This window comes from Stegostoma tigrinum, chromosome 1 (assembly GCF_030684315.1).
Source record: "Stegostoma tigrinum isolate sSteTig4 chromosome 1, sSteTig4.hap1, whole genome shotgun sequence".
Taxonomy (NCBI): Eukaryota; Metazoa; Chordata; class Chondrichthyes; order Orectolobiformes; family Stegostomatidae; genus Stegostoma; species Stegostoma tigrinum.
In genome coordinates, this window is record NC_081354.1 from 138,946,590 (window position 1) to 138,974,445 (window position 27,856).

The 27,856-nt window shown below is 39.6% G+C and overlaps 1 protein-coding gene across 3 annotated transcripts in view; it reads right to left on the reverse strand.

Moving 5' to 3' along the window:
* Positions 1-3,447: 3,447 nt before the first annotated feature.
* gba2 (glucosidase, beta (bile acid) 2) overlaps positions 3,448-27,856 on the reverse strand; it is a 61,320-nt gene continuing 36,911 nt past the window's right edge. For 2 of the 3 annotated variants that reach the window (XM_048531278.2, XM_059648975.1), the window contains exons 11-17: positions 26,977-27,084; positions 23,388-23,539; positions 18,557-18,663; positions 17,890-18,032; positions 15,008-15,123; positions 11,170-11,361; positions 3,449-4,991 (exon numbers count right to left, since the gene is read on the reverse strand). In XM_048531278.2, coding sequence (XP_048387235.1) covers positions 4,776-4,991; positions 11,170-11,361; positions 15,008-15,123; positions 17,890-18,032; positions 18,557-18,663; positions 23,388-23,539; positions 26,977-27,084 — 1,034 coding nt within the window. In that variant the 3' untranslated portion in view covers positions 3,449-4,775. Of the gene's footprint in view, positions 4,992-11,169; positions 11,362-15,007; positions 15,124-17,889; positions 18,033-18,556; positions 18,664-23,387; positions 23,540-26,976; positions 27,085-27,856 lie in introns of all 3 variants that reach the window. The other variant, XM_048531269.2, reaches the window with a different exon arrangement.

The following is a 27,856-nucleotide window of genomic DNA, read 5'->3' on the forward strand; positions in this document are numbered from 1 at the left end:
GTTGGCAGGTCATGTTGCAGTTGTATAGGACTTTGGTTTGGCCACATTGGAGTACTGTGTACAGTTCTGGTTGCCACATTACCAAAAGGATGTGGATGTTTTGGAGAGGGTGCAGAGGAGGTTCACCAGGATGTTGCCTGGTATGGAGGATGCTAGCTATGAAGAGAGGTTGAATAGATTAGGATTATTTTCATTAGAAAGACAGAGATTGAGGGGGGACCTGATTGAAGTCTACAAAATCATGAGAGGTATAGACAGGGTGGATAGCAAAAAGCTTCCCCCCCCCCCCCCCCCACCCACCAGAGTGCAGGACTCAATTACTAGGGGTCATGAGTTCAAAGTGAGAGGAGGAAAGTTTAAGGGAGATATGCAGGGAAAGTTCTTTAGCCAGAGGGTGGTGGGTGCCTGGAACACGTTGCCAGCGGAGGTGGTAGACACAGACACGTTAGCGTCTTTTAAGGTATATTTGGACAGGTACACGGATGGGCAGGGAGCAAATGGACACAGACGTTAGAAAATAGATGACAGGTTAGACAGTGGATCTTGATCAGCGCAGGCTTGGAGGGCCAAAGGGCCTGTTCCTGTGCTGTAGGTTTCTTTGTTTCTTTGAGGAAAGGCTGAGGGACTTGAGGCTGTTTTCGTTAGAGAGAAGAGGGTTGAGAGGTGACTTAATAGAGACATAAAATAATCAGAGGGTTAGATAGGGTGGATAGGGTGAGCCTTTTTCCTAGGATGGTGACGGCAAGCACAAGGGGGCATAGCTTTAAATTGAGGGGTGAAAGATATAGGACAGACGTCAGAGGTAGTTTCTTTACTCAGAGAGTAGTAAGGGAATGGAACGCTTTGCCTGCAACGGTAGTAGATTTGCCAACTTTAAGTACATTTAAGTCATCATTGGATAAGCATATGGACGTACATGGAATAGTGTAGGTTAGATGGGCTTGAGATCGGTATGACAGGTCGGCACAACATCGAGGGCCAAAGGACCTGTACTGTGCTGTAATGTTCTATGTTCACCTTCAATACAGTGTAGAGTTGGAGGAAGACAGCAGTCCAGGAAGCATGAGAGGTGCAGGAAAGTCGACGTTTTGGGTTTACACTCTTCATTAGGGCTGTCGATTTTCCTGCTCCTCTGACTCTTCCTGACATGCTGTGTTCTTCCAACTCCACACTGAATTGACCCTGACTCTAGCATCTTCAGTTCTTGCTATCTATTGCACCTTATTTTGTAGCTTTTGGGGAAAAATACTCAGTAAAGATTTATAAAAAGTGTAACAATTAGATTTTTTTTGGCAAACTGGACGTTGTTTCATATAAATTTAGAATTATCAGAAGTTCAATGCCATATAGAAATAAAATCATCTAACTGAGTCGTCAAACAGGCATGAGACATGGATGATAACTCTTTTCTAAAAAAAGGTATTGTTCTACACTTGGTGCATTTTTAAAATAATCTAATTTTAAATTTGAAACACAATCACAATAGTTGGTCTTGCTTTCACTTGTTTACTAATTCTCAAAATCTTCAAGTCAGGTCATATCAGCACAGATCAAATGATCCACACACTAGAGCACTGAGATAAAATGTAACTTTAGCAAGAATTTGAAATGAATAATATTCAGTATATTACCAAAACCCTCTTCCCACCCTGAAATGGCACTTCAACTCGAGATCTCCAAAGCAGTCTTCAATTCTGACTTTCAACTTACTGCATTTTGGGATTCTACTGTGCAAGTGATCTGCTTGTTCGTTACAGTGAGGCATGCCTGGAGTTGATTACAACATAAATTGTTTTTCTTCTGGTTGTGCACCAACCATATTTGGTTCTTGGTGGTTATGTATTTAAAAAAGTGCCAAAAGCACAACACCACTGCCAATGTGTTCAACACTGACCAGAAATCCACTATAAGTTAGAAAGTGAGTGGCTACTTGGGATATGTTCAGAATAAAAAAGCGAGACAACTTTTGAATGGGTTAAAGACTGGTAATGCACTAGATTTAGAAAATAGATCCAAGAAGTGATCAAAACAAAAATAAATGTATGTAAAATATAGCAAGTTTTAGTGAAACCTCTGTGGCTTTAAATGCCAACTTATCATGGACTTGGTTTTCAGAGATATCGCTAGAACTAATATTTAAAGTTAGGCGCATTTGAAGGGGATGACCTGTATCTGTCCAAAGTAACTTGTAGCTGCTTACACCAAAGCAGCCCATGTTTGAAAGATACAAAATGGCCAACAAGGATTAAAACAAAACAGGACAGCCTGCTCTAACATTTAAGTGAAACACAACAAACAAGACTACTCTAAGGAAAACAAAAGAGCCTTAGCACTAACCATCTGAGACAGTTTTGGTAAGAGAATGCCTAAGAACAGGAAGTGATCAATTCCAGCCTCATTAATGAAAGGATGATTATCCCAGTAATTAACAGCACCAGGTGCAAGTCTCAGCCCATAAACCAGCCAGATTAACTCACTAAACAGCTGGAAAACAACAACTAAAGTTCCTTTGTAGTAAATAGTTGCTTCTTTGAGACTACCTGCAATATTAAATGGACTCTACTTAAAAATATAACCAAAGCATAATGCAAATGTTAGGGGAAAAACATTTAAATCTAGATGTGAAAGTTGATTAGCCTTTGGAAACACCCTATTTTACACCTTGAGCAAGATTACATTTAACGGTTTGTGAACAAAGTGCTAACATAGAAGTAGCTGTACAAGTTTAAATTTTATAACAGCAATTAACCTTATAGCAATTAGTTAAACTAACTATCTTTTGTATTTTTAATTAGGACTTTGGGAAATTTCAGAAGAGTAACTGAATTCGGTAAAGGCAGCAAATGGAATACAATGATTAATAGAACTCAAACTGTCCGTAGAAGACAAGAAGCCCGAGACAGATCTGTAGAAGTGTAGCCAGTAACTTTGGAAATGCAATAGAGTGCATCGAGAGATCCCAAGGCCTAGAAATTACAATGTCTGGTAAACACCATTACATCATGGGAACCTGGGGCTGTCCATAGGACATCATTGATTAGGTGTCCCAAGGAATTGGGTGTCTGAATTAAGAGGGAAGGACAGTGACTATGCTGTGTTCGACTATTGCAACATGTATAAAATGCTGTATTTTACTATACAAATCAGAGTGTATCACTGATCTCTCTTTTGGTCTGAGCCAAAGATTAAGAGGAAAATTACTTTCTCATGTCAAGGCTAGATTCAGGGAAGATCCTTTGGCCCTCCCCCTGCATCAACCAGTTTCTGATTGAATAAACATCTTCCACTTGCCCGATCCAGACTGCCTCCTCAGTGCTCAGTGTTCATCCCCAGTTGGTCGGGTGGGGGGGGGGGGGGTTGCAAAATGCTCCTACAGCATTAACCAAACAAACATTCTTATTTCCATTGGTTGGCTGTACAATTTTAATTTTTCTTTACTTCTGATCTTCAGAATTTGTTTTTTGTCTACAATATAGATCTCTGAAGATAGACTTACATATTTTATCCGCAAGGTTGGTGTTAGATAGATAGCTTACAGCATTTTTACACCACATTCTGTTTCCTTCATTCTTCAAACAGCCATTACCTAACACTAAAAATGTATTTTGTTACATCTGTAGTTTAGCTTAATTTAAACTGAATGTGAAGTTGCAAACAACTTATAACACAGTAAATAGAACAACAGTTTGGCACTCAAAATGATACGATATATTTATAGTATACTCAAATATACAGGAAAAATGTAACTAAAATCAATTCATATATACACAATAAAATGTACAATTTATTCTTTCATACATAGTAAAGTAACGTGATCAATTTTGGTGTCAAAAATCTGTTACATACCGAAAAGTGAGTAGTTTAAAAAACAAAAGATTAACACAGTACTGTTTTAAAATTCTTCAGTTCAGAAGTTAGTTCAACCAGAAAAAATTGATATGTCTGAGAAACATTTCAAATCAACATTTTCACAACTATTTCTAAAATTGCTTTGATTTTCTGAACGATTGTTATTGATTGTATATATAAGTGCAAAGATGCAATTTAATGATCACCCATATTCGTCACAAACATTTCAATTCAGACTGTGCCTATGACTTCATAAAGCAAAGCCTTCAGGATCTAAAATATAACATTGGGAATAAAGATATTAGGAATGTTATTTAATGATTGAATTATCTGAGCCAGAAATCATGAATACTTCATTGTTTGAAATAAATCAAAAATGAATTATTATCCTTAAATTGTACAGTACCACTGACCACATGCCCGGAAAAGGTCTCATTTGTTTTTCTGTCAACATTCAAAAACAAGAGTGTTCTCTTTTTGTCTAAGATAAATAACAAGGCTGCTTGAAAGGTTAAGTTTCAGCCTTGCATTGCATAATCCACAATCCACATAGCAATGGTATGACACTCATGTGGATCTGAAAATGCAATATGTCAACATTTCTTTGTTACAACAATTAATTTGCAGTTCAGCTGTTTTAATCTGGTACACATTTTCCAGGGCTGTAAAGTATTAAGAAAGTTATAATGAAGTGTGCTCGATCAAATTCTTCAGGACATCATTTAACGTGAATGAAAAACAATTGAACTTGGATCTTCTCCTTACTGAAGAATATTTTTATAATTATTTTGCACACTTTTGCATATTATTGTAAAACATTGAAATAGTGGTATATTTGGAAAATAGTCAAACCACTATTTGATGCTAGGGTTTGGACACGCATTAATGACTAAAAGAAAGTAACTGACAAATCTGAAGCTAGCTTTTCATTTACAGATACGAGTGTCAGGTAAGTCAAGTTGCTCATGTATTTGGTCCAGTGCTAGCTGCATACTCCAAATGCTCAGAGGTCTCATATATGCCAATGAACGATAAATGTTCTTTTTGCAGTAAGCTTCAGGTGTCTGAAAAGCCATGCCAAGTTGTTCCCATACTGTCCTGTATGTACCTTCTGCAGTCTTGAAGCCTTCATTGACAAGTCCCTGCGAATCCCCAAACAACAATTAGTCTTTTAAATTAATCCTAAATTAAATTTTATTTCAAAAATAGATAATAAAGCAAACAAATATACCCAGAGCTAACAAGGTGTAGAGCTGGATGAACACAGCAGGCCAAGCAGCAGAGGAGCAGGAAAGCTGACATTTCAGGCCTATTCAGAACTCATCTGTTGCATTGGGATAAACATGCAAGCACAAGAGCAGGAGGAAGATAGTGATTGGGGAGCACACAAGGGTGAATCGAAAAAGAGGTCAGACAGAATTAATGAAAGTTCACAGCCTAAATTTAAAAGTCTGGGTCCAACTTTGGCCACAAGGTAGCTCTTATGATGTATAGCAACTGCAGTGGATGTGATTCCAACCCCTACATATGCAGTTACTTTGATAATTTTCCTCTTCCTTTTCACCTCCTTTCTCATATGTTCTCTGCCCTCTGCCTAACTTGCACAATCACCCCCTCATTTACATCACCCAATAATTCTTCAGTCCAGTACAGATTTTCCCAGATGAGATTAATAATTATTTGCTTTAAAAATAAGGGATTAAAAGTTAGATCGTGGGTGACATGCGCAGATTGGGTGTTAGTTCTTTGGAGTTTTGAAAAAGGAAGTGGAGATTTGAGTTGCACAGCAATTTGTGGGTACACCAGCGAGACAAAGCCTAACATTTCGATAAATGGGTAATTGCTGGGATCTGAGTATTATACAAGTATAGTTTAGCATGATTATCCGCACCATGGCTACAGAAGTCCGGAAGCCACCAATTATAAAAAACAGAACAAAGTTTGTATTTGTTTGTATGTGCGTATGTATGTATGCCCATTTATATTTGTATGTGTGTACACGTACACACACACACACACACACACACACACACACACACAATGCTTAGCAGGGCAGAAATCATTTGATGACAGAGAAACAGTTGATGTTTCAGGTCAATGAATATGAAATACTGAATTCGTGTCTCACTTTTTCTCTCCACAGATGCTGCCATGCCTAAGTATTTTCAGGATGTTCTCTTTACTTCAGAATCAGAGTAATTTGTTTTCTCAAGTATATCTACAGTTATGAAACATACCAATGAACAGCATTTAATCTTTTCATTCATGGGAAGTGGATTTTGCTGAACAGGCCACTATTTATTGCCCATCAGTACATAAAGTCCTTTGGAGAAAGTGGTAGTAAGCTGCTTTCTTGAAGTGCATCAATCCTTTGAGTGTAGGGACATTCAGGCTTTTGACCTGGCAACAGTGAAGGAACAGGCAATATATTTCAAAGCTTGCAGCATGGTGAACTTGTAGGTAGTGATGTTCCCATGCATCTGTTAACGTGGTATTTCTAGATGGGAGAACGCAGGGTTGGAAGGTGTTTTGGAGAAACTTCTGCACACCTTGTAGATAATGCACACTGCTGCCACATTTTTTTTTATTCATTCATGGGATGGCTGGCTGGCTGGCCTGCATTTATTGCTCATCCCTAGTTGCCCTTAAGGTGGTGGTGAGCTGTCTTCTTGACAGCGGAGGGAGTGAACGTTGAAGATGACAATGGAGAGATTGCCAATCAAGTGGGCCCTATGTCCTGAATGGGTAGAGGGTATTCTATCACACTCCTATCTTCATAATGGTGAACAAACACTGGGAAATAGCAGGCAAGTTACTAACTGCAAAATTCTCAGCCTCTGACCTGCTCCTGTAGCCACAGTATCTATATGTTGGCTGGTTCAGTTTACTTTCTTATCAATGGCAACGCCCCAGGATGTTGACAGAGGGAGATTCAGCCACAATAATGCCAGTGAACATCAGGGTTGATGGTTAGAAGACCTCTTTTTGGGAATGGTCATTGCCTGGCATGTGCATGGTCAAAAATATTACTTACTATTTTGTCAGCCCAAGTCTTGATATTGTCCAGATCTTGTTGCATTGGTCACAACTGCTTCAGGTGTCCAAGGTGTTAAATATTGTGCAATCATCAGCAAACATTCCCACTTGTGACCTTAGGACAGAGGGAAGATTACTGATGAGGCAGCTGGAAAAGTTGGGAGTATGTCATTAATCTCAAAGAGCTCCTTCAGTGATGTCCTGGGGTAGAGATGCTTGACCACCACCAATGACGACCATCTTCCTTTGTACTACACAAGGCTCCAAAGGCAGAGACTTTTCCCTTCAATTTCCATTTACTTCGGCTTTGCTTAGTGTCATATTTTAGTCAATGTTCCTTTTATGTCATAGGCCTTCACTTTCACTTCACCTCTGGCGTCAGCTCTTTGGTCTATACTTGGACGAAGGTTGTAATGAAGTCAGGAGCTGAGTGGACGTGACAAAACTGAAACCCAGCAAGAGTGAACAGGCACGTGCTGCTTGAAAGTGCCATTAACAAACTCTTTCATCATTTTGCTAATGACAGAGAGGTAAATTGATAGGAGAACAATTGGCCAGCTTGGATTTATCCTGCTTTCTGTGCACAGGATATGGTGGAGCAATTTTCTACATTGCCAGCTAGATGTTAATGTTGTAGCAGTTGTTCACCACCATTCATAACTGGATGTCACAAGACTGCAGATCTAATCTGCTGGTTGTGTGATCACTTAACCTGGTCTATTGCATGCTACATCTGTTGTTTGGCATGTAAGTGGTGCTATGTTGAAACTTCACCAAGTTGACTGCCTCATAGAACCAGAAATGATCCCCAGGTTTGATGGCGAAGGTAAAGGGAGATATGCAATGAGGTTACAGATTGTGGATTATACACTACAAGTGCTGCTGATAGGGCTTACATTAGTGGACACGCAGATTTCAGTTGCTAGATCTGTTTGAAGTCTACTCCATTTAGCACAGTGGTAGAGTCACATGATAATATTGCTTGCTTGACTAGTGGTGGAACTGCTTTCCTCACTGGCTGAGGCATACCAACATCTTAAGGATAACTCTGCTGGGATGATAAGACTGTGTTCACAGATTGTTATTTCAGGTGCCTGTGTCTATGCCAGTCATTTTTTTTCATTCATTCGTGGGATGTGGGGTTTGCTGGCTGGCCTGCATTTATTGCCCATCCCTAGTTGCCCTTAAGAAGGTGGTGGTGGTGAGCTGTCTTCTTGAACTGCTGCTGTCCTCCTGCCGTGGGTTAACACACAATGCCAATAGGGAGAGAATTTCAGGATTTTGACCCAGCAACAGTGAAGGAATGACAATATATTGTCAAAGTCAAGATGGGAGTGGCTTAGAAGGGAAGTTGGAGCACATGGTGTTTCCATGTATCTGCTGCCCTTGTCCTTCTAGAAGTGGTCGTGGGTTTGGAAGGCGCTGTCTGAGGATCTTTGGTGAATTTTCCACAGTCCATCTTGTAGATATTACACACTGCTGCCACTCAGTGTTGGTGGTGGAGGGAGTGTTTGTTTGTGGATGTGATGCCAATCACACAGGTTGTTTTGTCCTGGATAGTGTCAAGCTTCTTGAGTGTTGTTGCAGCTGCACTCAAGTATGAGTATTCCATCACACTCCTGACTTGTGCCTTGTAGATGGTGGACAAGCTTTGTGGAGTCAGGAGGTGAGTTATTTGCTGCAGTATTCCTGGCCTCCATCCTGCTCTTGTAGCCATTGTGTTAATGCAGATCAGGTGGAGTTTCTCATCAACAATACCCCCCAGGATGTTGATAGTGGGGCAATGTCTTAACTGGTGATGGTCATGTATTTGCATTTGTGGCATTAATGTTACTTACCACTCGTCAGCCTGAGCCTGGATATTGTCCAGATCTTATTGCATTTGAAAATGGACTGCTTCAGTATCTGAGGGGTTGTGAATAGTGCATAGCATTGTGCAGTCATAGGCAAATGTTCCCATTTGACCTTATGATGGAGGGAAGGTAATTGATGAAGCAGCTGAAGACATTTGGGCCAAGGACACTACCTTGTGGAACTCCTGCAGAATGTCCTGGAGCTGAGATGACTGACCTCCAATAAACAAACCATCTTCCTGATATAGCTAACTAGTGGAGAGTTTGTTCCCGGATACCCATTCATTCCAGTTTTGCCAGGGCTCCTCAATGCCCCACTCTTGTCAAATGCAGCCTTGATCTCAAGAGCTATCACCTTCAACTAAAATCTCTGCAATTTAGCTCTTCCGTAAACATTTGAACCAAGGCTGTAACAATGTCAGGAGCTGAGTTACTCTGGCACAACCCAAAATGGGTGTCACTGAACAGGTTATTACTGAGCAGATGCTGCTTGATAGCACTACTGGATGACATCTTCCGTCACTTAACTCATGCATGAGAGTAGACTGATGGGGACTGTAATTAGCTGGGTTGGATTTATCCTGTTTTTCACATACAAGACAATCCTGGGCAATTTTCCGTATTGTCAGGTAGATGCCAGTGCTGCAACTGTACTTGAACAGCTTGGTGATGGGAGCTGCAAGTTCTGGAGCTCAAGTCTTCAGTACTGCTGCCAGAATGTTGACAGCACCCATAGGCTTTGCAGTAACCAGTGTCTCCAACTGTTTCTTGGAGTGAATCCAATTGGCTTAAGATTGGTATCTGTAATACTGGGATGACTGGAGGAGACTGAGATGGATGATCCAATTAGCACTTCTGCCTGAAGATTGCAGTGAATGCTTTGGCCTTATCTTTTGCACTGATATGCTAGGCTCTTCCACCATTGAGGACGGGGATATTTGAGGAGCCTCCTCCTCCAGTGAGTTGTTTGATTGTCAAAGCCATTCACGACTGGATGTGGCATGACTGCAGAGGTTAGATCTGATGTGTTGGTTGTGGGATCACTTAGCTTTGTCAGGCACTTATTGCTTATGCTGTTAGGCTTGCAAGTAATCCTGCTTGGTAGCTTCACCAAGTTTACATCTCATCTTCAGGTACCACTCTTGGCATGCCCTCCTGCAGTCTCCACTGAACCAGGATTGATCCCCTGACTTAGTGGTAATGGCTGACTGGGGGAATATGCTGGGCCATGAGGTTACAGATTGTGCTAGAGTACAATTCTGCTGCTGTTGATGGTCCAGAGCACCTCATGGATGCCCAGTCTTGAGTTGTCTGTCTAATTTAGAACAGTGATTGTGGCATCGAACATAATGGAAATTATTCTCAATGTGAAGGTGGGATCTCATCTCCACAAATACTATGCTTTGGTCACTCTTACCGATGCTGTCACGGACAGATACATCTGCACCCAGCAGAGTGGCAAGAACGAAGCCAAGTATGTTTTTCCCTCTTGTTGGTTTCTTCATCATCTGGTGCAAAACCAGATGAACAGCTGTGTCCTTTAGGACCTGACCAACTCAATGAGTGGTGCTGCTGCTAAACCATTCTTGGTGGTGGACACTGAAATCCTCCACCCATAGTCCAACTTTGTGCCCTTAGTGCTCCACTCTCAGTGTTTCCTCCAAGTGTGTCCAACATGAAAGAGTACCGATTCATCAGCTGAGGGAGGATGGTACATGTTAATCAGCAGGAAGTTTCTCTTTCCATGTTTAACTTGAGGCTAAGAGCCTTCATGGGGTCCAGAGTCAATGTTGAGGACTCCAAGGACAACTCCCTCCCGTCTGTATACCACCATGCGGCCAATTCTGCTTAGTCTGTCTTACTGGTGGAACAAGACATATCCAGGGATGGTGGTGGTGGTATCTGGGACATTACCTTTGAGATATGATTCCATGAGCATGACTGTGTCAAGCTGTTGCTGGACTATTCTATGAGACAACTCTTCCAGTTTTGGCATGAGCCCCCAGATGTTCTTAAGGAGCTCATAGTGTCGATAGGCACCATAGAAGACAACAGCAGAAACAGCCCTAAGTGGATGCCAGGTGATCCACCCAGTTTCGTTTCTTTAAGACTTTGTAGCAATTGACACAACTGAATGGTTTGCTAGGCCATTTCAGAGGGCAATAGAGAGTCAACCACATTACTGTGGGTCTGAAATCACATGTAGGCCAGATTAGGTGAGGATGGCAGCTTTAATTCCCTGAAAGGAAATAAGTGAACCAGATGGATTTTTATGATAATCAATTTACGCCTCTTGATTTTATAACCATTTGTAAGATCACCCCTCAACCACCTATGTTCCAGTGCAAAAATGTCCCAGTGGAAAAATGTCCCCGCATATCCTGATAACTCAAAACTTCCTGACCAGGCAATATCCTTCTTAACAACCTACCTCTTGTATCATAGTGGCAGCCAGACCATAGACTACCCCAGTCCATACTTCATCTGACTGGACACTGGATGTGTCTATTGTACCATTGGGTCTCATTCCATTTACTGCACCCATAGTTCCACTGGCAAAACTCATTACATTCAAGTCAAAGATTGTCTTTAGCGCCGATAAGATATGAGCTTTTGGAAATACCTGTAAATGATAAATGATATTCTTACTTTAGCAGCGCATATATACAAACACATACATATGTATAATATATATGCACAGATTATATGTTTAAGAGTTATCAACTATTTCTGTATACAATATAGCACAACCAACAGGGCAGGCAAGAAAGCTAGCCTTATGCCTCTTCCATGATTTTCCAAATTGGTTCACATCATCAAGCTTGTTTACCAATTATTTTTTAAGAAAATACTTCATCTCACATTGCTACATAAAAAAAACAAAGCCTAAAACTAAAACATCCAAATTTCAGATGTACATTTACTAAATAGACGCATTCCCACCGGACAGTTATTTAAGGAAATAGGTGGTGCAGAATTACAGGCTGAAGACACACAATAACCTTGAGTAAATGCATTGATTTCACAATATTACTATCTGTACAGAACAGTTTCCTTTTACGGTTAATCTGCTTAATCTAAATTTGTTGATTTTAGCCACAACATAGACAATTAAAATGAGGTACACTTAAACTAGAAAGGGATTGGAAAAGGAAGAATAATAGCCAAGGCTCCTGCTCCTGATACTAAATAGTGATCCAATTTGGAAACAACACAAATTTAAGGACAAAACAAGAAAAGGATCTGGCTTAGCTGAGAGTCTTCACTCAGTCAGATAACTTCCACAGTCATCATTCATGCATCAGGAATGATTTAGATTAGATGTCTGCTGGTACCCAAAAATATATCCAGATATGAAACTGCAGTTTAGGATAAAAGGACTTCAATAAATTTTCTGAGATTTACAAACATTGATAACGTTTTTTGAATAAATATAGACAACAGTACACCTTTTACAATATTTGCAGATGAATGAAGCAGAGGACTAGGCTGAGCTGTACTTTCATATTATAGACTGTGATCAAGCTAAAACCATTACTTATCAGGAGGTGTGAAATTAAGTTTTATGAGCAATAGATAGCCATTGACATTGTAATTTCACTTCTTCAGTAGGTGCCTTGCAAGGATGATGCAACATTCAAGTAATCTGCTTGAAACTACGACCCAACATTGCAGACTTTTGAAAAATAAAAATTAGAATAAAGAATAGAAATATTTCTATTAGCCTTCCTTTCTTCCTAAGAAATGGTCCTGGACCAGTTATAACAGCTGGACAGTAAGATGCTCAGATTCTAGTTTTCCATCAGCAATGTACAGATCCTGCACATTACCTTTTCTAAATGGCTTGATCATTGGCACTTACTCAGACCATAAGGTTGTAGAATTTTAGTTTTAAAAAAGGATTCTTTCATGGAATGTGGGTATTGAAAAGACCAGCATTTATGTTCAATTGACAATTGCCCTTGAAATGGTAGAGATTAGCCACATTCTTGAACTGCTGCAGTCCAAATATTTATTTATGATGAGATTCCCTACAGTGTGGAAACAGGCCCTTCAGCCCAACAAGTCCACACCGCCCCTTGAAGGATCCCACCCATCCCCATCTCCCTATAACCCACACACCCCTGAACACTACGGGAAATTTAGCATGGCCGATCCACCTCGCCTGCACATCTTTGGACTGTGGGTGGAAACCGGAGCACCCGGAGGAAACACACGCAGACGCAGGGAGAACGTGCAAACTCCACACAGACAGCCGCCCGAGGCTAGAATCGAACCTGGGTCCCTGGTGCTGTGAGGCTGCTATGCTAACCACTGAGCCACCGTGCTGTCAATTGAGAACGTGCAAACTCCACACAGACAGCCGCCCGAGGCTAGAATCGAACCTGGGTCCCTGGTGCTGTGAGGCTGCTATGCTAACCACTGAGCCACCGTGCTGTCAATTGTTGATACATTGCTGTTAGGGAGGTAATTCCATGAAGTAGTCCCAATTACAGTGAAGGAAGTGAAGACAATAGTTCCAAGTCAGAATGGTGAATGGCTTGGAGGGGAACCTACGTGTCATGGTGTACATGAATCTGCTGCCCTTACCCTTCTAGGTTATACAGATCACAAGTTTAGGAAGTGCTAGTGAGGGAGCCTTGGTGAGTTTCTGTACTGCATCTCGTGGTGGATGTGGTAGGCCAGGGGATCTGACACTAATGTTTAAATCTTCTGGACACAGGATGGGTGCCAAAGGACTGGAAGACAACTAATGTGACACCATTATTCAAGAATGAGTGATGTGGAAAAACTAGGAAACTACAGACATTAGAGTTTAACATTTGTGACAGGGAAATTATTGGGGGAAAATACCTGAGAGACAGAAGTAATCTCCTCTCAGAGGCAAGGATTAATCAAGGATACTCACCAAGGCTTTGTAGGGGGGGAGATCATGTCTAATAAATTTGATTCATTTTTTTTTTTGAGGTGACAAGGTGTGTAGATGTTGGTTGTGTAGTTGATGCAGTCTATGTGGATCTCAGTGTGACTTTAGACATGGCCTTACACGGTAAGCTGGTTAAGAAGCAAAGGGTTTGTGGAATCCACGGCAATTTCACAAAATGGATCCAAAATTGGTTTAGTGACAGGAAGTAGAGGGTAATGGTTGGAAGTATTTTTGTGACTGGAAACCTAGGTCCACAGGATTTGGTGCTGAGTCTCGATTTTTTTTTTATCCATTAATAATCTAGACATGAATGTCGGAGGTAGCATCGGAGGTCCAGGCAGCATCCTGGTCAACCTCCTTTGCACCCTCTCCAAAGCCTCCACATCTTTCCTATAATAGGGCGACCAAAACTGGACACAATATTCCAAGTGTAGTCTCACCAAGGTTTTGTAGAGCTGCAGCATAACCTCGCGGCTCTTAAACTTGATCCCCCTGTTAATGAAAGCCAAAACACCATATGCTTTCTCAACAACCTTATCCACTTGGGATGTAAGTTTGCAGAAGACAAAACTGGCGGCGTGGTAAATAGCGCGAAAGAAAGCGTTAGACTCCAGGACAATATAGACTGACTATTCAGATGGGCTGAACAGTAGGCAAATAGATTCTGGGCAAGACTTGAATATGTATGGCCCATTTCCTAATGGTGATAATTCCAACAGCATTCACTTCCATGGAGTAGACAGAATGTTCTAATTTAAAAGGAGGGTGGGGCATGTACTAGAGGTTTCATAATTCAATCCCTGCTGATTTGGCTGCAAGTGATGGCTAAGGGCTAATTTCAGTGCCTCTGTTCAATTCTTCCTAAGCACTTACGTCCCAAGATGAACTCCCTGGTTTCATGTTTCACCTGGAAGAGGATAAACTCTATATAATAGATAAATGAGGTTTAAAAGTTGTTAGGCTAGAGACAGAAAAAGAAAACTTCCATTACAAGAACATCCATAAAATTATAGTAAGGCTGTTCAGGCAGAGCAACACAAAGGGTAGTGGGATTCTAGAACATATCCGAAAAGACCATTAAAATTTCAAAAAAGAGGCAGATTTTTGTGGGACAAGGGTGTGAAGCGTTACACAAGAAGGAAAAGCACAAGTACACCATTTGACCTTTAAGTCTGCGACATCATTCAGTAATATCATAGTTGATCTGATTGCTTCACTTTTCTGTCTGCCCCATAACTCCAGACCTTGACAAACAAAATGGTGCTTAATGTCTTAAGAATTTTAGCCACACCATTCAATCCCTCAAATACACAAAATTATGAAAAACATTCAATAGAATTACCTCGTATTCACCTTCTCCAAGGCCACATGCTCTCACTAACCACTGCCCAGCACACTGGTCTGACATCACACTGTTTGCATAGCATTTCTTACTACTGTCATAGTTGTAGTATTTCCCTGCAACATTAGCAGAATGGCATATTCAGTAGGAGATATCTGCACAGAAGGTTGCTAAAATCCATAACGTTGCTAACAGCAGTCATGCCACATAAAGTCACATGTATTTTTCTCACACTCGATGTTAAATTCATGCATCACCCACCCATTTAAATGGATCAACCAACTAGTTGTAAGCACAGAAGGGGGAAAAAAAACCTTAAATATTATTAAAAAATGAGAAAATGGTGAAACTTTTAGTCCTGTACTCATCAGAGCAAGGATGCAAAAAACAGACTCTGAAAACAAAAAGGACAACTACTTTGCACAGGTAAGAGAGTGCTGATTTGTGGAGCCATCATTAGCATTGGGTTGTAGCTAGAACAGTCAATATTAAGTCTCAGAACAACTAAGTATGATTCTGATTGGTCAGGATGTTGCAAGGGAACTGGCTGTCTCCATGGCTCCTTTTTTGTTAAAAGGGAAGTGCAATGAGCATATGAGAGATAGAGATAATGGGAACTGCAGATGCTGGAGATTCCAAGATAATAAAATGTGAGGCTGGACGAACACAGCAGGCCAAGCAGCATCTCAGGAGCACAAAAGCTGACGTTTCGGGCCTAGACCCTTCATCAGAGAGGGCATATGTATTCTTTTGCATAAACATTTTCATAATCTTGTTTCACCATATTTTTAAGGAATGATGAAAACCCACATCAATACAGTGAACTTTAACAATCTGGATTTGGATGTTAAATTTTTTGTGCGATTTAAAGCAAGACTAAAGCGATCAAAACTGAGGTCGTAACTTCAGTGTTGCTTTTAGGCCGTCATAGATTCTGTATTGAAGTTTGATACCGATGGAGATGGATTTATTGAAAACTCTGGTTATGGTGACCAGATCTATGGTTGCGCTGTCTAAGGACCTAAGCAGGCAATCAATTTCTCTTTTTTTTGTAATTTTAAGCTACAACAGAATAATTCAAATCTGTGTTCTTTTTGCTTTCAATTTCGCTTGTATCTTTCCTTGTTATTCTTCTATGCATTATTCTTTAAACAGAATATACTGGAAGTCTTCTATTCTACACTGATCTTAATTTTAATTAGGAAAACGTCCCAGTGTACTTCAGAGGAGTATATTCAAAACAAGGTCTTGTGTATAATAGCTTCTAACTCATACAAATGCAGTGTCAGCCTGACTGATGATCTTAAATTGTTATAAAGTTACACTGGAAATCAGAGTCCAGATATTTAATAAAACATTTCCAATAGCAGAACTATATCCAGTAATGGATGCACGTTGTGGCTTGCAACCACAGGCTGAATTGGCACGATTGGCATTCTGCCTGCTGCAAACAGTCAACTGGACATGTTGTTTTTGTACAGTCCACTAGTCATTGGGACGGATGACCTACTTACAATTGTACCTCAAATTATTGAAAACGCTCCATAATTGTTGGTACCTAAGTACAGGTCAACACAAAAAGTGGACCAAATAAATTGTCCCATCTTACAGACAGACCAGGTGCAGAAGTAGGCCATTTGGCATGTTGAGCCTCTACACCATTTAATAAGATCATGGCTGATCTCCAATCCAGATTCCTGCTGACCCGGATAACCTTTCACCTTTCACCTCCTTGTTTTCTAAGGATCTATCCATCTCTACCTTAAAAAGGTAGTAGAACGTGTTGCTGAGAAAGGAGAACCTGATTACCTAGTACTTTTGAAGAAGCAAATATAAAACTTGTCTTGCTAAGAATGAGGATGCCCAACATAGCACACGTGCTTCGCTGAAGCTTAGCGATTAAAGTTTTATTTTTAGCAGTCAAAGTTAATTGACAGAGATATCAATGTGAAAATGTCAAGGTGTTCATTTCAAGAGAGAACAAAAGAACAGTATTATTTAAATGAAGAAAACCTGCAGAAAGCTGCAACACCATTGGGGACTTGAGGTACTTGTGCACGAAACAAGACCAGCAAACAGATGCAACAGGTAATCAGGGAGGCTAATGGAATGTTGGCCCTTATTTCCAAAGGAGTTGAGGAAGACTAGGGAAGTTTTACAACAACCGTACAAGGTGCTGGTGATACTACATCTGGAGTACTGACAGCAGTTTCGATCCCCTTATTTAAGGAAAGCAATTTCGTTGGAAGCAGTTCAGAAAAGCTCCACTAGGATGATCTTCAGTATGGAGGGATTAACTTAAGAACAAAGGCTAAGCAGGTTGGAACTCAACACACTGGAGTTTAAAAAATGATAGGAGATCTCATTGTAACAGGCAGGGTTCTTAAGGAGCTTGATAGGCAAATGTGGACAGGATGTTTCCCTTCATGGAACAGTCTAGGATCAGAGGGCATCATCTCAGAACGAAGGGATGTCAATTTAAGACTGGGATGAGGAGTAATCTCTCCTCTTATAGGGCTGAGTATTTTTGGAACACCCTACCACAAACGGCCAAAGGGACAGAGTCATTATGGATATTTAAGGCTGGAGATAGACAAATTCTTGGTCAGCAATGGTATCAAATTATTACAGGGAAATACACGTGAAAAGTGTTGGATGGCAGAACAGGCTCGAGCAGCCAAATGGTCAGCCCTGTTTTTATTTCTGATGGATTTAAGGGAAATTCTGTGTCCTCTAAAAGTTGTTTAGATTTATCTACTCTAGTTAACACGCTGGGAAATAAATCATTCCAGTTCAAGTGTTAATTTTTTTTCCCAATAATAATATTTTTAATCAAAATGCTAATATTATATGGGATTGCTACATTCAGGAATAAGGCTTACCATTCCATAAGATCCTCTCAAAAGCTTCTTTTCCTCTTTCTAGTATGACTTTGTATTTTTTATATTCTTCTTCTTCTTTAAGAATCTCAGCCATCTTGCACATAACACACACAGATGCTAACCACAGCCCGCCGCAGTAGGCACTGCAATTTATACAAAGAAAACAGAATTATTTTGAACAGTAGATACACCTCAGCTTTACAGAACTAATCAAAGCTGCTCTTAGTTGGAGTCACAATTAACGTTTCTTGTGAAACTATCAGAAAGTAGACTTTAAACAAATAACACGAGACAATATATTATGGCATACAATACAAAATAGCACAGCAACTGAGGTACACTAAATACTAATGTTCCACCCATGGTTTAAGGGCTTGGAACATAGGCCAGGTGTTGATTAAACAGGCGAGAGGGTATCAGAATTGTCAGCCCCAGTAGGTATTTTAAGCTCTGTAATGTTAAATACTGTTTGAACATAGTCCTCTAAAGCACACTGGGATGTCTTCCTGTATTAAAATTAAGGACAGCATAGAACAGAAGATTTCCATAGCACAATGAAGAGAAAAATACAAGTGAAATTGAAAGCAAACAGGGTACAGATTGGAATTATTCTCAATAAAATTGGCTTGATGCTTTAAATTGCTAAAGAAAGAAATTGATTTCCTACCTAGGTCCCGTTACAGCCCAACCATCATAGGTCTGGTCAGCGTAACCAGAGTTTTCAATAAGTCCATCTCCATCAGTATCAAACTTCAGTTCAGAATCCATGACAGCCTAAAAGCACATTGAAGTTACAACCTCAGTTTTCATTGTTAAATGTTGTTTGGAATTTAAAGCAAGATTAATAATCTGATTTTGGGTGTTAAAAGTTCACTCTTTTGATGTGGCCTTCCTCATTCCTTAAAAATATGGTGAAAAAAGATGATCTACCAGCTTTTAAAAAAGCAATTATCTGAATACAGTGCGAAAAGAAAATCATAATTAACAGAATGAACAAACTTCATTCAGCTCATTAACCTTGCCAGAAGTTACATCTGATTATTTCACCATAGTTTTCTCTCCTAGATCAGGTCTCAATTCTAGTTTAAGAAATATTTACTTATTTCCTGATGCTGAAACACATGTCAAGTGCTAATTTTGTTAAACATCTATTGAAACTTCATCAGTACTTCAATATTTGAGAAACATGAGTCATATCATGCATGCAATAAGCAATTTAGTATTTTTACCCTGCAACCTCCTCTCAATAAAAGGGTTGAATGAAATTTTGCTAACTACACAATTTTACCAAATGGTGTTCTACTATTAGAACTAAAGTTGAAAAGTCCCCTTGCCTAGCCCTCGTGTCTCAAAAAGCAGTGTGTTCTGAGATTGTAGACGCATTGGTTGTGACCTTCCAAAATTCTCTAAGTTCTGGAATGTGCCCATTGGATCAGAAAAATTGCTAATGTAAAATTCTATTCAAGAAAGACGACAGAAAGTAGGAAACTGTTTGCCAGTTAGGCTAACACCTGCAAGGGGAAAGCTTTAGAATCCATTAGTGACAGGTAAAAGCAGGATATAAGGTATATCATAATACTTGTGAAAGGCTTTGTGAATGGAAATCCATATTTGACTGATTTATTAGAATTCTTTGAGAAAATAACAAGCAAGATGGGTAAAAGGAAACCTGTAGATGTGACGTGATGTACTTGGATTATTTGATAAAATGCCACAATGGCTACCTCACAAAGTAGGAGCTCAGTTTTTTTGAAACACGAGGGCTTGAAGACATACATTAGCTAAACAGGAAGGACAAAATTGGCATTTTCAGACTTTCAGGCTGTAACTAGTTAGAGTGCCACAGGGATCAATACTAGGCCCCAACTATTTTCAAACATATTATTAACTTGGATGAATGGATGAAATGTATGGTTGCTAAATTTATTGGTGATACAAAGATAGGCAGGACAGCAAGTTGCAAAAAGGACAGAGTTTACAAAGGGATTAGGGACAAATCAAGTGAACTGACAAAACCTTGGTAGGTGGAATACAATGCAGTAAAATGTGAATTTGTCCACTTTGGCAAGACAAATAGAAAAGCTGTATACTTTTTGAAAGGAGAGAGACTGCAGATGCCCTAGTATACAAATCTCAAAAAAGGTGCAACAGATGGTTAGAAAGACAAATGGAACGTTGGTTTTTACTGCAAGGAGAATCAAGTGCAATTAAACCCTCACTCCAACACAGCTCCAATTTGTTTCAATACTTGTCAACACGGTAATCTTGTTCACAATTACCAATTCAGTTTTAAAGTTGTTTCATACCAATAGGATGTTAAGCCACCCAACTCGGTGGACAACAACCCTCTTACTGCCAAACCTCCAATCCGCAGCCTCTGCCACTCCCAATCACCCTTCATTGTTCCTTTCAGAACCATCCACTCAGCTCTCCCATTCCCTCATTACAAGTGAGGGAGCTGTGCAGCGCTAGGGCACGTGCCATGTGACTGAACAACACTGATAATAGCTCAACATTTCTACATCAGAAGTCACACTTTCACAACCCACAAGTGGCAACTTTGGAACATATATAACCCTGCTCAAGGATGTCCAGATCTGACCTGAAAGACAGTTCAGGCATCGTGAAAACGTAGGTCCCACAAGTGCCATGCTGGGGTTGTTGTAAATGGACGTCCTCACTGTAGTAAGATCCCCAGGGTCCTACAGCTGTCAAAGCTTGCTTCACTTACAGCAATGGTTCAGGAGAGAAAAACAAATGAACAACAGTTAAAGGAGTCCCACCTGCTCCAGAGGTGTGTGTCATAACACAGCTGAGCAGGTTGATTTTTTTTTTAAAAAGGTGATTTTATGAAAAGGCAAAAAGTGACCTAATAGTGAATGCAGAGAAGATTTCACTTTTTTTGTTGGACAGGAGTGGAGTGGGGGTTGCACGAGGGACAAACTTAAATTAAGAGAATTTTTTTTTCACAGCGATTTGTTAATGTGTGGAATTCTCTACACAAAGACCCATGGAGGTAGGGTCACTGAATAGATTCTGGGCCAAGCAGCAGAGGAGCAGGAAAGCTGACGTTTCAGGCCTTGACCCTTCTGCTGCATGGCCTGGTGTGCATCCAGCTCTTCACCTTGTTATCTCAGATTCTCCAGCATCTGCAGTTCCTACTATCTCTGAATATAGTCTAGATAGTTTTCTGATCAATAACAGCATCAAGAGTTGTAGGGAATGGGGTGTGGGGTTGGATAAGAAAATGGAATAAGGCCACAGTCTAACCAGTTACGATCTGAAATGCCAGGACGAGTTTGATGGGCTGTATCGCTGACTCCTGCTCCCAATTCTTGTGCATGTTTATAAAAGCCCAAGTGAGTTAGACAAGAAACCACAATAAACACATTCAACAAATTAGCATTATTATAACTGATATGGTTTTAGTTGTGAAAATTTAAGTTATCAATTTTCAAAATTATTTTTTACCAATGATTTGTTTATGAAAAACACAGCAACTTATAAATCATTGCAACTGCTTATTTATTGATAATGCTTACAAAACATAGATTGCATTTTGAAGTGGGACTTGAATCCATAACTGCTCAAAACAGGGGTTAGACTGCCACTAACCCAAACCCACAACATACACATTTCAGATCTGCAGTCAATATTTTCTTAGGCTCTGCATCACTGGACTGGCTTGGAAATAGAAATGGCATTGCTCAGGTTCAACAACTTATTACCCAATATTTAGTTATACAATAGTGACCCAAGAATTGAGACACATTACAGAAACTAGCCCCAAAGTGTATTTCTCCTATCGCCCAGGTGACTAAATAATTCACACATCAGGCTAGGCCACTTTTAAACTAACAGGCACGTGCACACAATCATAGCAGCATCAAAAATTTAATTTCATCTAATCTATAAAATTTCTGTAACATAGGAAAGAAAAAGAATCACTATTTTGACTAATGGACTAAAAGTACTTTACGGATTTGAAATTTCCCAAACCAAATGGCATTAAGCTGAGCTCTCAATTTGACATCTACCAGATTCAGAAAAACTAAATCACTTCCTTAGGCAAAATCAAAGGCTTCCCTCCAGAATCACCCTGAACTCTTGATACTTTGTAATTGGGTTTAATAGGTAGGTCTATTGATATCACCACAGCACAAAAAGCAGAACATTCAGCCCACTCGTTCTACACCACCTTTCAACAACTTCATTGCTGGTCAACAATCTTCAATTCCACTTTTCTACCTTTCCCTCATAACTCTGGAATTCTTTACGGATTAAAACTGTCTATCTCAGCCTTGAATAGTCCTCAAAAGAATCTTACAGATTCAGTACCTTCCAAGAGAAGGAATTTCTCCTCATCTGTCTTGAATGGGCGTTCCCTTATTCTGAGATTATGCCCACACACTCCCATAAAGGAAAGCAATCTTTCCCCATAAAACCTATCAAGTTGCTTAAAAACCTTAAATGCTTCAATAAAGGTAATCTCTCATTCTTCTAAACTAAAATGATTACAGGACCAACCTACTCAATTTCTCCTTGCAAGAAAATCCCTCCATTCCCAGAGTCAATCTAGTGGACCTTTTCTGGACTACCTCAACACCAGTATATCTTTGCTTAGATAAGGGGACCAGAACTGTTTACAGTGTTCCAGCTGTGATCTTTTTAACTGCCTTGAGCAGCTTTAATAAGGCCGCCCTATTTTTATACTCCAATTTCTTTAATATGCAATATTCCACTGGCCATCCCCATTGTCTGCAGTTCTTGTATGCTAACTTTTTGTGACGTAAGCATGAGGACTGGCAAATACTTCTGTCCTGTAGCTTTCTGCAGTCTCTCTTCAAATAATATTCAGCTCCTCTATTCCTCCTGCCAAAGTGCAAAATGTCACGTTTTCCCACATTACATTCCATCACTTTCCTGAATAGAAGCAGGTAATTGCATAGACTCTCATAACTGAAGCTACCCCATGATACCTGAATATTTACTGGAAATCTTGAACAATCACTATCATGTTCCGCTAATGTGATATGTAGCAAGCATTGAATTCCAAAACACATTCTGAAGAACTATATGCTGTCAATGTGGTCATTACTGAACTAAATAGAATTTAATAGCAACATTGTTATATTAATTATAAAAATTTCCATAAAGCCAAAAATCTTCAAACACAGCGTGATGTAACTTTCATTATAAAATTAAAGATCTGGCTTTCAACAGTCTTTATTAACAGAACATCAGTTGCTGCACCTTGAATTCAAGACCTTCTGAGTATAAATTTTTATTCCTTATTTATCAGAGTAAAAATATGTTTTGTCCAAATTCCACTTTCCCAATCCATATTATAGATTGTGAGCTATTTGAGTGGCTGACTTAACCCATGATTTAGGCTTTAGATTGCCTAGATAGGATATTTCAAGTATTATTTTAGACAGAACAACTTACCTTTCATAAAATTTAAAAACAAAAAACAGTCGTCATTGAACAATACCTACCTGGCATATAGACCACATGTCTTTAAGGAATGTGACATCATCAGTTAGATAGTAGTCTCTATAAACTTGTAGAACAAATTTCAGGTTGAGATCCTTCCAGTCAGCGGTATCATGAATCAAATAAGCATTGACTCTTTCCCACGGCTCGTCATCTAGCAGAAAGATTTTATGAAGAAGGACTTGTTTTAACTGGAGTGATTTGAACAACTTATTTTTATCATTGAAGAAACCAAATAACAAAGAAAAACTGAACAGTACAACAAGGCAGCAGCCTCCCCTTTTTACTTTGTTCAAGAGCATAATCACTAAATAACATCTTCAGTGGTTAAATAATTTGCTCCAATTCTAAAATTTTAGTTAACTAGTATTCCACCAATGTGCATTTATTGGAGTCAATGAATAGTCTGTTGATTGCAAATGTGATCCAAATATTAATTTGTATATTCACTCAACAGATATGAAAGTCTGTGCTTCCTGCATTTAGATATTTTGTATTTAGTTAATTCTTATATTGCACTTTTTGGCTTTTATTAGAAGATCTAACCCTCAATCTTATGAAAACTACAGATTGCTGCTTTGTAGCACAGAACTTCAGTATCGCTGCTGACAAGACCTTTCAGCTTGAACTCATCAGATCAGATGCAAGGAAACCAAATTTCAGAAGGAGCAACATCTTACACTATGAGAGAAATGGGTGAAAGGTTGAGAAATTTCCACAGAAAATGCACTAGGGAGTTATTACCTCATGGCTTCTCAATTCAAAAAAATGTCTCCATGCCTAGATAATTTCCTAGCGAATATAATGAGCTAAATTGCAAACCACCTGACAATCTGAATGTGGTTACTAGTGCAAAAACAGCTCTGAAGCTACATATGTTCATGTATAGAGACCCATCATTGTCAGGAAAAAAAAACATTTGTCTAAGAAATATGCCTTTTTTGAAAGGGCCTGGGGACTGTAGCTCCCTGGTGCATTATGGCTGAACCTAGAATGAAGAAAGATTATTTAAAACACAAGACCCTAACTTGGAAATTGTTTTAGCTTTCATAACATTCATAGGCATAAATCTTCACATTTGTAATTTGCTTTGATGATTAAATAATTTTCTACCGTCTTATTTGATTTTTGAGGTATTGGGATAGTCATAACGGAATTAGGTCTGTGGTGAACCAATGTAGTTTTTAACAAAAACAAAATTGCTGGAAAAACTGCAGATCTGGCAGCATCTGTGGACAGAACGCAGAGTTAATATTCAGGTCCAGTGACCCTTTGTCAGAGTCGATTGTTTCTAGGAAAAGATTGGTATAAATGCTGAAAATGGGGTGGAGGGAGGAGGTGGGGTAAACCTCAGGTGGAGGCAGAGGCGCAAGGTCAGCCTGGGAGAACTGTTTAATAGGCACCATTAATGGCTGACAATGGTTTATTCGTGCTAGCAGCCCATGTGCTAACAAGGCCTAGAGTAAAGGATTTGGGATAAGGACATGGGAGAAGGTGCTCAAGCCCTAAAACTGTTGTACTCAATAGAGTCCAGAAGGCTTTGGGGGTCCCACACAGGAAATGAGGTGCTCTTCCTCCAGCTTGTGCAGGGCTTCGCTGGAGCACTACAGCATGCCCAAGACAGAGATGTTGGCCGGAGAACAGCGATATGTTGAAGAGGCAGGCAACTGGAAGCTCAGGGTCATTTTTGCGGACAGAACACAAATGTTCTGTAAAGCGGTTGCCCAATCTGCATTTTGATTCTCCAATGTAGAGGAGACCACATGTATTGAAGTGCAATTTGCATAATTTATGATATTCCAGGGAGATAACACCTCAGGAATGCCTATGGTGCATTTTGGGTATTTGTGGAAAAGAAAATCATAGAATCCCTACAGTCTGGAAACAGGCCCTTCGCAGCAACAAGCCACACTGGCCAACAGACCATCCCACCCAGACTCATTCCCCTATAAACCCACCTAACCTACGCATCCCTGAATACTATGCGCAATTTAGCTCAGCCAATACACCTAGTCTGCACATCTTTGGACTGTGGGAGGAAACCAGAGCACCCAGAAGAAACCCATGCAGACATGGGGGATAACACAAACTCCATACAGACAGTCACCCGAGGGTGGGATTGAACCTGGATCCCTGGCACTGCGAGGCAGCAGTGCAAACAAGTGAACCACTGTGCTGCCTGGGAGTAGGGAATGCTAGTTTCCTACTGCATTATAAGCAGACTCTGGAGTCATAACTAGTTCAAAGCTTGCGCACAAAACCACAATTTCTTGCACTTTCTACCTGAATTAGCCACACTCAATACACTGTGGCTTTCAAACTTTCATAACCATTTCTCCAGTTAGCATATCTTAAGCAAATGGGCCAATATCACAAAAGGAACATAAGATTTATGTTTATCAATACTTGTGGCCCCAATTATCTGTATCAGAGTACATTGCAATATCATGCATGAAACTGCAGGTCATGCCATCATGGAAACACAACCAAGAACAATTCAAAGCATATTTAACAGCAATTGGTGTATATAGCTGGAAACACTGATGCCAATTAAAGAGAAAAACATATAGGGTCCGAGCTACATGAATAGAAGCACAGGATAATAGGATTATTGGAAAGCTCCAATTGTCTCTCAATATCATCCTTCTTTCCTTGTCCATATTTTACACAATTAAATGTTTTAAACAATACTTCTGTGTATAGACTATGTATCTCAATTTTTCAGATTATTTAAAAAGCACTCACACCTCAGAGCCAGACAGTGTGTATGCTCAGCCATCCAATGACAGCAAATTGTATTCAAAGGCTTGCAAATAGCTTGTACTCTCGGCATGTGCATTTACATTAAAGCACTCTGGTACTATAAACAGACTCTCAGAAATATTCATGCATGTGCTTGTGCCTATACTGGTCACATATGTAATTGTTCCTGGTTCCCAGTTCCAGTGCCATCGTTTTCTTCAAATGTTTATTTCATATTCCTCTAGCTATGGTTGCCTGTCCATAGTTTACTAATTTGAATGAAAAAATACTTCCTTCTATTATATAGCTCCTTATGCTTTTTGCTCATTGACCTAATTTTGTGGTCAGTGTTGAAGAAATAGTGATCTCCATTCTCACATTCATTCAAATTATTAGACTATGGACAAGCAACCATAGCTAGAGGAATATGAAATAAACATTTGAAGAAAATGACGGCACTGGAAAGAATATGGAACTGGAACTGGGAACCAGGAACAATTACATGTGTGACCAGTATAGGCACAGGCACATGCATGGATATTTCTGAGAGTCTGTTTATAGTACCAGAGTGCTTTAATGTAAATGCACATGCCTAGAGTACAATTTTTCCTATTGATTCCAATGTGTTATATAAATTAAACATATATTTTAGGAAAACAAGAACTTCAGCGAGGCAAAAAGCAATAAAACTAGGCCAAATTAAACTGCAATGAGAAATTGCAATCTTTTAAAGGGCAAGCATTCCTGAGAGTAAATGGTCATATGGAAAAAGAAAAAAAAAATTTGCTCCTATTTCGCTTTGACAAAATGCAAGTTTAATTTTGTCAGAAACATTGCATCAAACCTCACCTGGATCTCCGATATCATGTGGAACTACATTTGATGTATTCACTTTTGCCAATCTACCATTCATCAGATGTATTCGCTGTGTATTATCTTCCTTCAATACAGCAGCAGCTTAAAAGAAAGAAATTTTCCATGAATTTTCAATGTGTAAGCAACTCTCAATGCTTTGCCTTTATATTACAACTAAAATTTTGAATCTATGCCCAATTTTGGATTTGAACAATATTCTCAGGTTCCATGCAAGTCTCTTCCACGAGTGGAAACTACATTCCTTACAACTGAGAAATCAATTTTCAAAATCTAATTTGCAGTCATGCGGTGCAGAGCTCAAAGGCCTTGTTGTATTGTTGATTTGACAGTACGTGCACTGATACATTTGTTCGGTCTTTCTGGAGGGATATAAGCAATGTAATTTATATAAAATCATCTGTAAGCCAACAAATTAGTTTATTTACTTTGTAAGCGAACATACAGAAAATGGTGCTCATACAAAATACTTCCTTGAAAGTTCCTTCTTCTACCATACTTTCTGGCAGCAAGTTCCAGATACCCACAATTACCTAGATGAAATTTTTTTTCCTCAAAACTTCTTCTAAACCTCCTGTTCCTTACCTAAAAATTGTGCCTTTAGCTATTGAACCCTCCAAGAGAAATTTTTCTCCCTATCAATGCCTCTTGTAACTTTGTACACAAACAGGTCCCACCTCAGCCTTCTCATTCAAAGTAAAACTACACCAGCCTATCTAGGATAACAAGGTGTACAGCTGGATGAACACAGCAGGCCAAGCAGCCTCATAGGAGCAGGAAAGCTGACATTTCGAGCTGAGATCCTTTTTCAAAATTCCAGCTCTACACCTTGTTATCTCAGATTCTCCAGCATCTG